Genomic DNA, 12,756 nt, shown 5'->3' on the forward strand with positions numbered 1-12,756 from the left:
TAATAAAAAAACTAACTGAAATATAATTACATTGCCATTACATATAATTATAATGATAATTATATAATGATAAGCTGTCGGCCAAGGGCCACATCACAATCTTAGTGATTATATGATAGATTAAATTTAGCCTAATGCAGGAAACGTGCGCTCACATGACACAGAGGTTACTGTGTAAAAGATACGTGCAAACAACACAAGACAGCACTTTTCCATCTCCACCGCTTCTGCATTCTGATGGGGCTATAGCCACCCCTAGCCCCGGTGTAGTGCCGAGTCTAACTATATATATATATAGGCTAGGCGTGGTGCTTCATTTTCCTTTTAGTCACCTGTATGTGAAACCATTTGGGTTTCATCATTCTCATTCTAAGAATAATAATGGTATCAATAACTGATAGCCTATTAGTTTTGTCCTAACATTTCAACTTTAATTGCTGACGACCACAACAGCATGCATACTATTGCTACTAATAACGTCCTTCTTATTTATTTATTTATTAATTCTGTAAAACGATAGCTAAACTGGTTATCTGGAAAAACAAAAAATATTGCTTGTCTTAGCATGTTAATAAGAAATTGCACTTTGCACTCAACACTTATACTATAATGTTTATTTGTAGCCTGTTATTTGGTTATGTAATTTTACGGGTGAATAGAAACTGTTTAATCATTAACGCGTGATTTATTCACAGTGCACTGTTATCTTAGACCAGGGGTGTCTAAAGTCCTGCCCGGGGGGCAAATGCGGCCAGTGGATGAATTTCAAACGGTCCGTATTGTCTACTGAAATGTATTATATGTGGCCCGCCAAACATAATTTTCAAAACATGCAGTTTCATAATGTCAACACAAGGTGACAGCACTAGATGTAGCAGCAAAACGCAGCTATAAAAATTTGCGCTTCCATTTCTTTACCGCGCAAGAATTCCTAAACGCACCAAAAGCGGGAGAGCGCAACTTGTGAACCGCGCCGGCGCCGCACGGGCCTAAAGACATAAATGTGTTTACTCGCTGACTGATCCAATCACGCGACCACGGGGCGTTAACGCTTCTCGTTTATTTTCAAATGGAGTGACTGAATATGTGTCCGTTGCGCCGCGTCACTGGCGTTGCTAGTGACAGAAGTTAAAAATGTCAGCTTTACAACCGCCAACGCAGGCGTCAGCCAATCAGTTCGGCTTATGCAAATATACTAGTGCAGACGCTAGCCAATCCCGTTCGGTGCAGATGCTGGCCAATCAGCGCGAAGCTTCGGACACGCCCTCCGTGCAGAAACCTGCCTCCGTGAAGCGTTAACGCTGACGCCCCGTGTGAATGGGGCGTGACGTGTAAAACAGAAGCATTGTGCGACAATGCGGTTAGAATCACCAACATTTGTGACCCTGGACCACAAAACCAGTCTTAAGTTGCATGGGTATATTTGTAGCAATAGCCAAAAATACATTGTATGGGTCAAAATGATTGATTTTTCTTTTATGCCAAAAATCATTAATATATTGAGTAAAGATCGTGTTCCATTAAGATATTTTGGCAAATTCCTACTGTAAATATATCAAAACTTAATTTTTGATTAGTAATGTGCATTATTAAGTACTACATTTGGACAACTTTTAAGGTGATTTTCTCAATACGATTTTTTTGCACCATCAGATTCCATATATTCAAATAGCTATATCTCGGCCAAATATTGTCCTATCCTAACAAATCATCAATAGAAAGCTTATTTCTGCAGGTTTCATATGATGTATAAATCTCAGTTTCGAAAAATGGACCCGTATGACTGGTTTTGTGGTCCAGGGTCACATGAATGTACTGTAATAACAGTATTGTGGCAGAAGTGTAGCATATTCATACTGAATTTTATTATATTATTAATGTGGACATATACACTACCTACACTGAACAGTCAGATTTTTATTTTATTTTTTAAGAGGTCTCTTCTGCTCACCAAGACTGCGTTTGATCCAAAATACAGCAAAAGCAGTAATATTGTGAAATGTTTTTTACTATTTAAAATAACTGCTTTCTATTTTAATATATCTTAATGTATCTCGGTGATGAAAAGCTGAATTTTCAGCATCATTACTCGTCTTTATTGTCACATGATCCTTAATATGCTGATTTGCTGCTCAAAAAACATGTTTATTATTATTATTAATATTTAAGTTGAGTACATTTAAAAAATATATAATTTTACAAAAGATTCTATTTGAAAGTTCTTTCTTTTCTAATTTTATATATATATATATATAATTCGGTCCAGGTCACCAAATCTTCTGGCCCCCTTTAAAAAAAAAATGTTTGGACACCCCTGTCTTAGACAGCCTGACAGGCTAGGCTTGTTTTGCAAGTTACGTAAATGGACGGCTGGGCTGTCTTACTTTCGTTTTTGGGTCTAAGTTTCGTTTCTCTGTAAGCGCGGTCCTCCAGATCAGCAAGACTGATATTTATATATGCTGCTGTAATATCTAATACGGTTCACAATGCTAAAGAGAGCAATGTTTCGCTGTGGTCAGCTGTGTTCCCGTGTATTCGCGGTGGAGTTTGATTTACGCACCGAACCTCTTTATTTCACACTGAGCTCAAACCCACAAGTGCTTCATCATGCTCATCAGCAGCTTTTTGCAGATGATAAGAAACTCTTCTCGCTGCATGTCCACAGTGACAACAGAATTGAGAAAGCGCAAACGCACGCCGAAATAAAACACAAGCTGTCCCTAACACTTCCGCGAGATTGCGATGTTTTTGAAGCGTATTCTTTTATACCGGACGTCAAAAATAGCGTCGTTAAAGGGTTTTTTATACGAGACAAATCCACTACAACTCTTGCAGAGGACGTATTAAAGACGCTGCAGGAGAGTAAATCAGTATGTGTGTTTTCGTACAAGCGAGAGGGTCAGTACTACTGGCAGGAGATGTTGACAACTTGCAATCAAGTGGAGGAGTCGGTGAGACAGTACATCACACCTGCAGCAGCAGCAGAGCATCACCCGTCCACACTCAACATCAGGAACTCTGATGTCTTCTACTGTATGCATGAAGCCTATGAAGTTCTTCAGGAGGTACAGTAGGATTTTTAAAACATTTTGGGACCAGGTTATAGTACAGTAGTGTTTTTTTTTTTTTTTTGTAAATATGGGCTATTGTGTGTTGGCTACAGTAGGTAGTTCTATTGTGGACAACAACTATGCATATCACTTTGTAATATTGCATCAGATGAAACTGCCATACATTTCATACTTTCACCAGCTCTGAGTCATTTGTTTGGTATTTATCTGCATTTTTCCTATAGCTGAAATCACATCCTGAAATGAAAGCAAAAATAAAATAAGACTTTGTCAAAAGTTGATTCTTTTAGAATTTCTGTTACATTTGCTATATTTTCATATTTAAAACATGATTTGGTATTTCTCTCATACTAACAGTCTACACTGTAAAAAACAATTTGTTGAGTCAACTTAAAATAATTTGTAACCTGGCTGCCTTTAAATATTAAGTTCAGTCAACTCAAAAAAACTTTATTCAACTTGAAATGTTAAATTTTACTAGGTGACAACTTAGATATTTGTTTTGAATCAACTTAAAATTTTAAGGCAGCTGGGTTACTTACCCATACAAACACAAATATCTAAGTTGTTACTTAGTACAACTTAACATTTCAAGTTGAATGAACTTATTTTAGTTGACTGAACTTAAAATTTTAAGGCAGCAGGGTAACAAATTATTTTAAGCTGACTCAACAAATTGTGTTTTTTATTTTTTACAGTGTACACTCTTTTGTACAAAGAAATGTTTTAACTTTCAGGAGGGTATGCTCCTTTTTGCGGCACAACATTTTATCACTTTGATAAGAAAAAATTATTATTTTCCTGAGTAAGTTTAACATGCTTCTTTGGTAATTGATCAAGCAGACTTGCTGAAACATTATATCTCCAAATGTCTTTTAAGTAAAGAGTAATTGCTGAATTTGTTAAGTTTCAGACGGGGTGTACACATATACTTAAAAGTATACCTGTCTAGACTATTTTACGTTGATGCTGAAATGAAAGTATATACCGAATCTAAGGTAACAATGAACAATGGGTGATCAATTAACCAATGTAATTCAGCACTTTAACCATGTAAAACAATACATCTTTTTGCCCATCCCAGTGCACTGACATTATCCCTGAGTCAAAGGAAGTGCTGAAGCTTGTAGACGAACAGTTGGAGACAAGCAGGGGTGATGGATTTCCTGTCATTGTGATCGAGGGACTGGACGCCACAGGTTAGCACTGAGCCTCTGACAAATACTTTATTTGGCTAATTAACATATGCCGTCAAACACATTATTTTTTACCAAGCAGAAAGTAATGTCACCTACAAATTCAACCATGCACAAACAAATGGTTAGCACTTTAAAATTCTATTGGCTTTTCTCCATATATTTCCATGATTTCTCCATGTACCCAGGTAAAACTACTCTCACAGAAGCCCTGCGGGAGTCTCTGAATGCTACTCTGCTGAAATCTCCTCCCCAGTGCCTGGCTTCTTTCAGACAGCGCTTTGACTCAGAACCACCCCTCATCCGCAGGGCCTTTTACGCTCTGGGGAACTACATCACGGCTGCCCACATCGGAAAAGAATCCTTGAGGGCTCCTGTCATAGTGGACAGGTAGAGATGGGTGTGCTACAAATACACTCAAATGATTCAGCTGCTGTTTGGGCATGTATGGGAATGAAGCAAATACAGGTTTTAAAGCTGGATTTGTGGAAACTGAGGCTCAGTCAAATGTATATGCTTATCTGAGGATATTTTAAACATAAAACTAAAATATCAATTATGTTTGTAATCAGAGCAGTATTTATATGGCACAAAAACAGGAGGATATCCTTTTTGAGAGGACTATATCTTTAACAAACTGGTTTACTAGAATTAATCAGATTTATATTTTTACATTAACAAAGTAATCAATATTCCATGTATTAAAGCCAAGGCAGTAACAATTCAAACAATATATTTTATTTGTGAACTTATGTTCAGCTATTCTTTTTAATAGTTAACTTTTAACTGTTTTTTAATTTTTCAGATCATCAGTCATCAAAGCTCTGTAAATATTGTCACAGACACAGAGATTTACTTAAAATTTCACCTGAGCTGATTACCCACTAAAAACTCCCATGTTTTTATGCCGTTTTAAGTCTTATTTTGACATGACAAAGTGATTATATGTAAGTGTGTGAATTGTTTACTAACATTTTTTGGATTAGTCTTCTCATTAACGGCATTATATTGTTCATTCAGACTGATGCGCATGAACACAAGATTTATCATATGAACCAATCACAGCCGATCATAACCAGTCATATTGCGATGAAGGCATTGTGACTTTCCCCCATTCATTCTCAATTACCCCCCACCAAACTCACTGCACACTTTAGGGAGTCTGTTAAAACTCAGTGGGCTCTGGGGAGGTGAGAGAGACGTGGACTCTTGCTGTAACTTCACGTCACGTCTTTACAAAAAAGAGGGTTATACACTTTTTAATGTTCTATTTTGTAATATTGGCGTTGTTTTATTGTAGTCCTACAAATTTTGTTGGAAACATCCCTGGATTATAGATAACGCCTAAAAAGGTGTTTTTTTTTTTTTTGGTCTTTGTTAGGTACTGGCACAGCACAGCAGCGTATGCCATTGCCACAGCAGTGGGTGGAAGGGTTGAAAACCTCCCAAAACCAGGCTCAGAACTCTACCAGTGGCCAGAAGACCTGCTCAAACCAAACCTGGTGCTGCTCCTCACTGTCAGTCCAGAAGAAAGACTGAGAAGACTCAGGGACAGGGGACAGGACAAGACCGTTGAGGAGGCTGAACTAGAGATCAATCAGCTCTTCCGACTTAAGTAGGTCAACTTGTTAAGTGGGTGTTTTTAAGGCACATCCTAAAACCCTTGCTTACTCTATGTGACAACCCATAAAGGGGACATCAGATGCTTATTTTCCACAAGTTGGCATGATTTAGGGTCTTCATATGTCTGCAACATACTTTGGTTAAAATTCTTTAATGGTCGTGTAAAACAACACCCTTTTTACCCTTTCGAAAACAGCTCTGTTCACAACGACCCATTTCGGTGCATGTCTCTTTAAATGATAATGAGCTCTGCTCACCCCGCCCATCTGTTGTGTATATGGTGGTGCATTACCATCAAAAACAATACTAATCCACTGCGTCCTCAGTGGTAGTGATGGGAAGTTCGGATCATTTTACCAACTTGGACCTCGTTCAGCATAATGAACAAATGTTTTTTCAAGTCATTTCGTTCATTTCGTTCATTTTAGCAAAATATAATTAAAATGTTACCAGTTACCTCCCTAACACATCTACTGCTTACACAAACGTTGATCACACTTCAAACAAAACAAAACTATAATGCTATAAGAAACAGAAAATATTAGTTCATTGTTTACCTGGCTCTTTAGTCTATGATTTGCTCACCTCGCCTATATCTGACAGGTTTTCGGGTTTGAGTCGTTCGTTCATCACCTGACAGCCCAATTAGCTAACCAATGCATTCTGAGCCGGAAAGAGAATTGATTAGTTCATCTCTCGAGTCTTCGGGTTCGAGTCGTTCGTTCATCACGTGACAGCCCCATAAGATGAACGAACGACTCTAAAAACCCGAAGACTCGAAACAGGTGAACTAATTCCAGTTCAGAACCTAATAGGATGTTGCACATGTGCGACAGAACAAATCACTCCCCGAGACGACTCGTTCGTCCTGAGTCAAATTAAAGATTTGTTCAAAATGAACGAATTGTTCAAGAATGACCCATCACTCTGGCTCTGATGTTGGGAGAAATTTAAGACTCACACGTTCACTTTTACATCCAAATACAAAACGCCTGCATTAGTTGTCGCTACAGCTGCTTGTGGGCAGAGAAAATCACATACAGTGTACAACTGGCTGAGGACAGAAATATGCTAATACGGGACAGTATGATGTCATACAGTTTAGTAATTGAGACTGTTTAGTTTTTTGGGGATTAAAAAAAGGAGTAAATGGATTTTTTTTTATCATTGAGTGGTTGTGTCCACACACTGCTAAGACACATTTATATGGAAACACCATGTAAAAGTGAATTTTGCATCCTTTTGAAATTATCAGATGTTGTTTTGTATCCTGGTTGTACACCAGCTGGCCTAAATACAGCAAAGTGGACTTCAGTAGCTATCAATAGCTATTTCCAAGGCATTTTCAGGACAGAAACTGTGGTGTGTCTTAAATATTTTACTTGAAAAACAAAAAAACAAAAAACAACTTAATTTGAAACAATATTAATAATATAATTTCTCTTTGAAACATTTTATGCCAACCCCATTTACCATGTTGTGGGGTTGAATATAAAGGGGGATAAAGACTTTTTTATCAACTGGTCAAAGAGGTTATAATGTCACCCCTTCAAAGTGTGTCATTCAAAAATAATTATTATAATTTTCCAGGATAACAGGTTTGAACAGAAAATGCAGCAAAAATGACACATTTTCATTTTCATTTAATAGCAACATTGTTTGGTAAAATTTTGTTTGGCTGCCATTCAAATTGTGGTCATTCAAATTAGACATTCGAATTCATATTCAAATTAGGATTTTTTTAATAGCCTATTTTCTTTTTAAACATTTATGCAGCAAGGATGCATTAAAGACTTTCACATTTCAAATAATTCAAATAATTGTTTTTTAACCTTTTTATTCATTAAAGAATCCTAAAAAAATAAATATTAAGTTTTAAAAAACAGTGTTTTATTCTAACTTTTTGCATTGCAAGAACACATACACCACCAGTCAAAAGTATTTGAACAGTAAGATTTTTAATGTTTTTTAAAGAAGACTCTTTTGCTCACCAAACCTCCATTTATTTGATCCAAAGTCAAATTAGAAATGAAAATATTTTTAACTATTTAAAATAACTGTTTTATATTTGAATATATTTAAAAATGTAATTTATATATGTAATTTATTCCATCATTACTTCAGTCTTCAGTGTCACATGATCCTTCAGAAATCATTCTAATATTCAGATTTGCTGTTCAAGAAACATTTTATTATTATTATTATTATTGTTACTATCAATATTTAAAACAGATGAGTACATTTTTTCAGGATTATTTGATGAATAGAAAGATCCAAAGATCAGCATTTATCTGAAATAAAAAAATTCTTTTTTTTTTAATATATTTTTAATATATTTTTTATATATTTTCAACAATATTATCTGTGTAACAGACTGATTTTTCATTATTTTTATTTGTTATTATTTATTTTAATTAATTAAATAATTAATCTTTATCACTGTCAAAACATGGCACAGTGTGTTTACAAATCATGCGTGAGATTTCTATGGAAACATATTTCTGCTACATTAAAATAAATAAATAAAAATAATGCCCTTTTTTCTCTCTCACACTTTTTAGCTTGCATCTTGCAATTCATGAGTTTATAATATCAAAACATCAATATAATATCAACCTTGTAAAAGAAAAGTCTGAATTGTGGGATAAAAAGTCACAATTACCTTTTTATGTATTTAATTTTTTATTTTTTATTTAATGGCTAAAGCTTTAGAGTAATTGCCAAAAAAGTAGTCCATAGTCCATATTACAAGCCATTTCCTTGGATGATTATAAATATATATATATATATATATATATATATATATTATATTTTTGGAAAAGAGATTATAGAAATTAATACTTTTATTCTATTTCAGATAAATGCTGTTCTTCTGAACTTTCTATTCATCAAAGAAACCTGAAAAAAGTCTACTCAACTGTTTTCAACATGATAAGCTAATTATAATAAAAGATTTTTGAGCAGCAAATTAAAATATTAGAATGATTTCTAAAGGATCGTGTGACACCGAAGACTGGAGTAATGATGCTAAAAAATTCAGCTTTGAAATCACAGGAGTAAATTACATTTTAAAATATATTCTAATAGAAAACGCTTATTTTAAATAGTAAAAATATTTCAGAATTTTACTGTTTTTGCTGTACATCGGATCAAACAAATGCAGGCTTGGTGAGCAGAAGGGACTTCTTTAAAAAAAAAACATTAAAAATCTTACTGTTCAAAAACTTTTGACTGGTACTGTATAAAAATGGCTCCATTTCCTGAGGATGATCCCTGTAGTAGCCAAGTGTAAAGTTTTCTAAGGTTTTTTTTTAGTGCTATCAGGTATACTGAGAAAGACAATGAGCGTTTATGACAAATTGCTCTTTGTTTTCAGAGTGGAGGAAGCTTACAAGAGAATCCAGAATCCTGCCTGCATCATCGTGGATGCGAGCCCCTCTCCACAAGAAGTGCTGCAACAAGTGCAGCATTTAATTAGGAACAAATGTCACTTGTAAACAACCAGCTCCCGAGCCACCGAAACAAGAAGCCATGCAATCCCTCTGCACGCCACTAGATGGTAGTGTAGTGTTACGATTCCACCCCCAGTCAACTCAAGCCACTGTAAGAGCCCCAGTCAGCTGAGCCTGCTGATTGAAAGGGAGGCTGGTGGCTAACTGCCAGCATATATTTCAGGGCTCGTATCTGGACATGTCACAACATATTCCCCTTCCCACAGAGCTTTAGCGATGACACGAGAGGGAAAGTTATTGCGGGTGCCGTAGCTGGATGTCAGCTCTCATACGCAGGGTCACAGCGTCCACTTTCTTCACTCTGACTTATTCCCAGTGAAACACAGGAACTCAGCTAAAGAGGTTTGAGAATTCATCAATCACTTCAATTAGATTTAAACACAAGAACTCATTGTTGGTCAGCTTCGTGTTCGCTCCTTCAGGAGATGGAATCGAGGGACCTTATGGAGGTATTAAAAGCAATAGATCTGATACAGGCAATTTAAACTCGCTTTGATTTGTTGCTGTTGCTTTTGGACACAGAATCTGATCATTAATTAAGAGTGATATGCTAGGACAAAAATGTACTCTGTAACTCAGTTTTCAGTTCCAGATTCCTTAAAGTCTGTTTATTGTGCTAAAATAATCAGCGAAGAATAAATTGTAATCTAATAGAAATCTTCCAAATATGTTTCTCAGGTTTCGCTTTATTTTAAACAAACAGTTCACCTAAAAAATGAAAAAACTGTCATGAATGGAACACATTTGTGTGGTGGAAAAATATAAATCTCAATAATATTATTTGTGTAACAGACTGATTTTTCATTATTTTTATTTGTTATTATTTTATTTTATTTTTTTTTTATTTTGATTAATTAAATAATCTTTATCACTGTCAAAACATGGCACAATGTGTTTACAAATCATTTGTGAGATTTCTATGCAGACATATTTCTGCTACATTAAAATACATAAATAAATCAATAAATAAAAAAATGCCTTTTTTCTCTCTCACACTTTTTAGCTTGTATCTTGCAATTCATGAGTTTACAATATCAAAACATATGTATTTTTTATGTATTTATTTATTTTTTTTTTTTTTTTTATTTAATGGCTAAAGCTTTAGAGCAATTGTCAAAAACGTAGTCCATAGTCCATATTACAAGCCATTTTTTTGGCTGATTTTTCATTATTTTATTTTTAATTGTTATTATTTATTTATTTTTAATGAATTAAATAATCTTTATAACTGTCAAAACATGGCACAATGTGTTTACAAACTGTTTGTGAGATTTTTGTGGAAACCTATTTCAATCAATCAGTCAATTAATCAATAAAAAAAATATAAATAATAAATAAAGCAATTTTGACTTTTTTGCCTCACGCTTTTTACCTTATATCTTCCAGTTCATTAGTTTATAATATCAAACACCAATATAATTTAAATCTGGTAAAGAAAAGCCTAAATTGTGAGATAAAAAGTCACAATTACCTTTTTATTAATATTATTATTATTTTCTTATTTCATGGTGAAAGCTTTAGAGCTTTAGCAATTGCCAAAAAAAAGAAAAAATGAACAGATGAATAAATAAATTAATAAATAATCAAAAACCACACCAAAGTATTCCATATGCTATATTCCATGTCAAACAATATACTTTCATGTGTTTAACTAATATATTTTATATTATTATTATTATTTAAATTTTTATGTTTTAATCCTGTTTTTTTTGTTGCACTCGTAAAAGTAAAAATAAATGGATCAGTATATAATATTTAGAAATAAATACATGTGGGAATAAATTAATATTTAAAAAATAATAATAAATGCAAGAATAAATGTATTTAAAAACAAACAAATAAATACATATAAAATAAATAATAATAAATAAATAATATAAGAAATACATGAAATAATAAGTAAATAAAATGTAAAATTAATAAATGTAAAAATAAATACAGGAAATAATACATAAAGAAAAAAGGTAATAAAAAAAGAATTTACAAATGAACTATATATGTGTTTATCAAGTCATTTATTTTTTAATTTCTGCAGGTGTGGTCCTCCATATCTTACAAACCATTCATGAGATTTACTAGCAAAAAAAAAAAAAAAAAAAAAAAAAAAACGCATTGAAAGTAATTTATATGTTACATACTTTTGACTGATTTATCATTTTTCTTTTACATTTTTCCTTTTTAAATATCAATATTTTGGTATCACTTTACAATAAGGTGTCCTTTGTTAACAGTGCTAATGTAATAGTTAATGTATAAACGTATGATTAATGAACAATGAACAATACATTAATTACACTATTTATTAATCTTTGTTAGTGCTAATTAATAAAAATATAGTCGTACATTGTTCATCTCAGTTCACAGCGCATTTACTAATATTAACAAACACAACTTGTGATTTTAATAATGCATTAATAAATGCTGAAATTAACATTAAGATTAATAAATGTTGTAGAAGTATTGTTCATTCTTTGTTCATGTTAACCAATGTAGTTAACTAAAGTCAACTAACAAACCTTAACGTAAAGTGTTACCAATATTTTTATCAGAAAGTATTCCACTATAGCTAATAAATCTCAATCTCTGTCAAAATGCATGATGCATTTACAACCATTTCTTACCCCAAACACTAAATAGATTTTAGAGCTTTGGTTGGAGGTGAACGTTATCAATAAACATCAACTTAAATTTCAGTCTGAACCCCAGAATTTAATAATGACTGAAAGAGTTTTAATTTTTGGATTATTCAACTAATCTTTTAATTATACATATGATCTTCAATAATCCACATTTAGCACACACGCACACTTGAATTGCCACGAACGGCATGCATGCAGGCACCCATCTGCCCTCATGTGCTAACAATACCACACTTATCCTATAATTCATTTATATGGTGAACACTGCATTTACCCAGTGATAGCAAGATTAATTAAAGGTTTTAGTAATTATGAGCTCAGTGAGGATATGGGCCGGGAAAGACGGAGTGACCCGTCTCTCTCACACTGATGCCTCAGCAGTGTGGAGAAGAGAGTGGGGTATATTCATATGGCAATTAATGGAGTCCTGTAGATCACTGTCAGACGGCTTTCCACACCACTGCGCAATTACACACTCCCCTTAGCCAATTATTGAAGATCTTGCTATAGACGCAATTATGTTTATTTTTTAACACACCAACTGCATATACCCCATATATGCTCAGAGGTGGTTAATATTAATGCCTCACAGGCGTAAAAAGCCACATTTAAATGTGCGTCGTGAGAAATGTGCTGGACAGTGATTTTAATAAACGACTGAACTGGTTGCAGTTGAATTCGTGAGATTTTCTGCTTGGAGACCACACCGGTCCCC

At 33.9% G+C, this 12,756-nt stretch overlaps 1 protein-coding gene across 1 annotated transcript; it reads left to right on the top strand.

Moving 5' to 3' along the window:
* Positions 1-2,384: 2,384 nt before the first annotated feature.
* cmpk2 (cytidine monophosphate (UMP-CMP) kinase 2, mitochondrial) lies at positions 2,385-10,697 on the top strand. The gene is made up of 5 exons (XM_051132530.1): positions 2,385-3,065; positions 4,156-4,270; positions 4,456-4,657; positions 5,649-5,882; positions 9,267-10,697. The coding sequence occupies exons 1-5, from the start codon at positions 2,487-2,489 to the stop codon at positions 9,385-9,387; spliced, it is 1,251 nt and encodes a 416-aa protein (XP_050988487.1). The 5' UTR covers positions 2,385-2,486; the 3' UTR covers positions 9,388-10,697.
* The last annotated feature ends 2,059 nt before the right edge of the window (positions 10,698-12,756 follow it).

This window comes from Labeo rohita, chromosome 17 (genome assembly GCF_022985175.1).
Source record: "Labeo rohita strain BAU-BD-2019 chromosome 17, IGBB_LRoh.1.0, whole genome shotgun sequence".
Taxonomy (NCBI): Eukaryota; Metazoa; Chordata; class Actinopteri; order Cypriniformes; family Cyprinidae; genus Labeo; species Labeo rohita.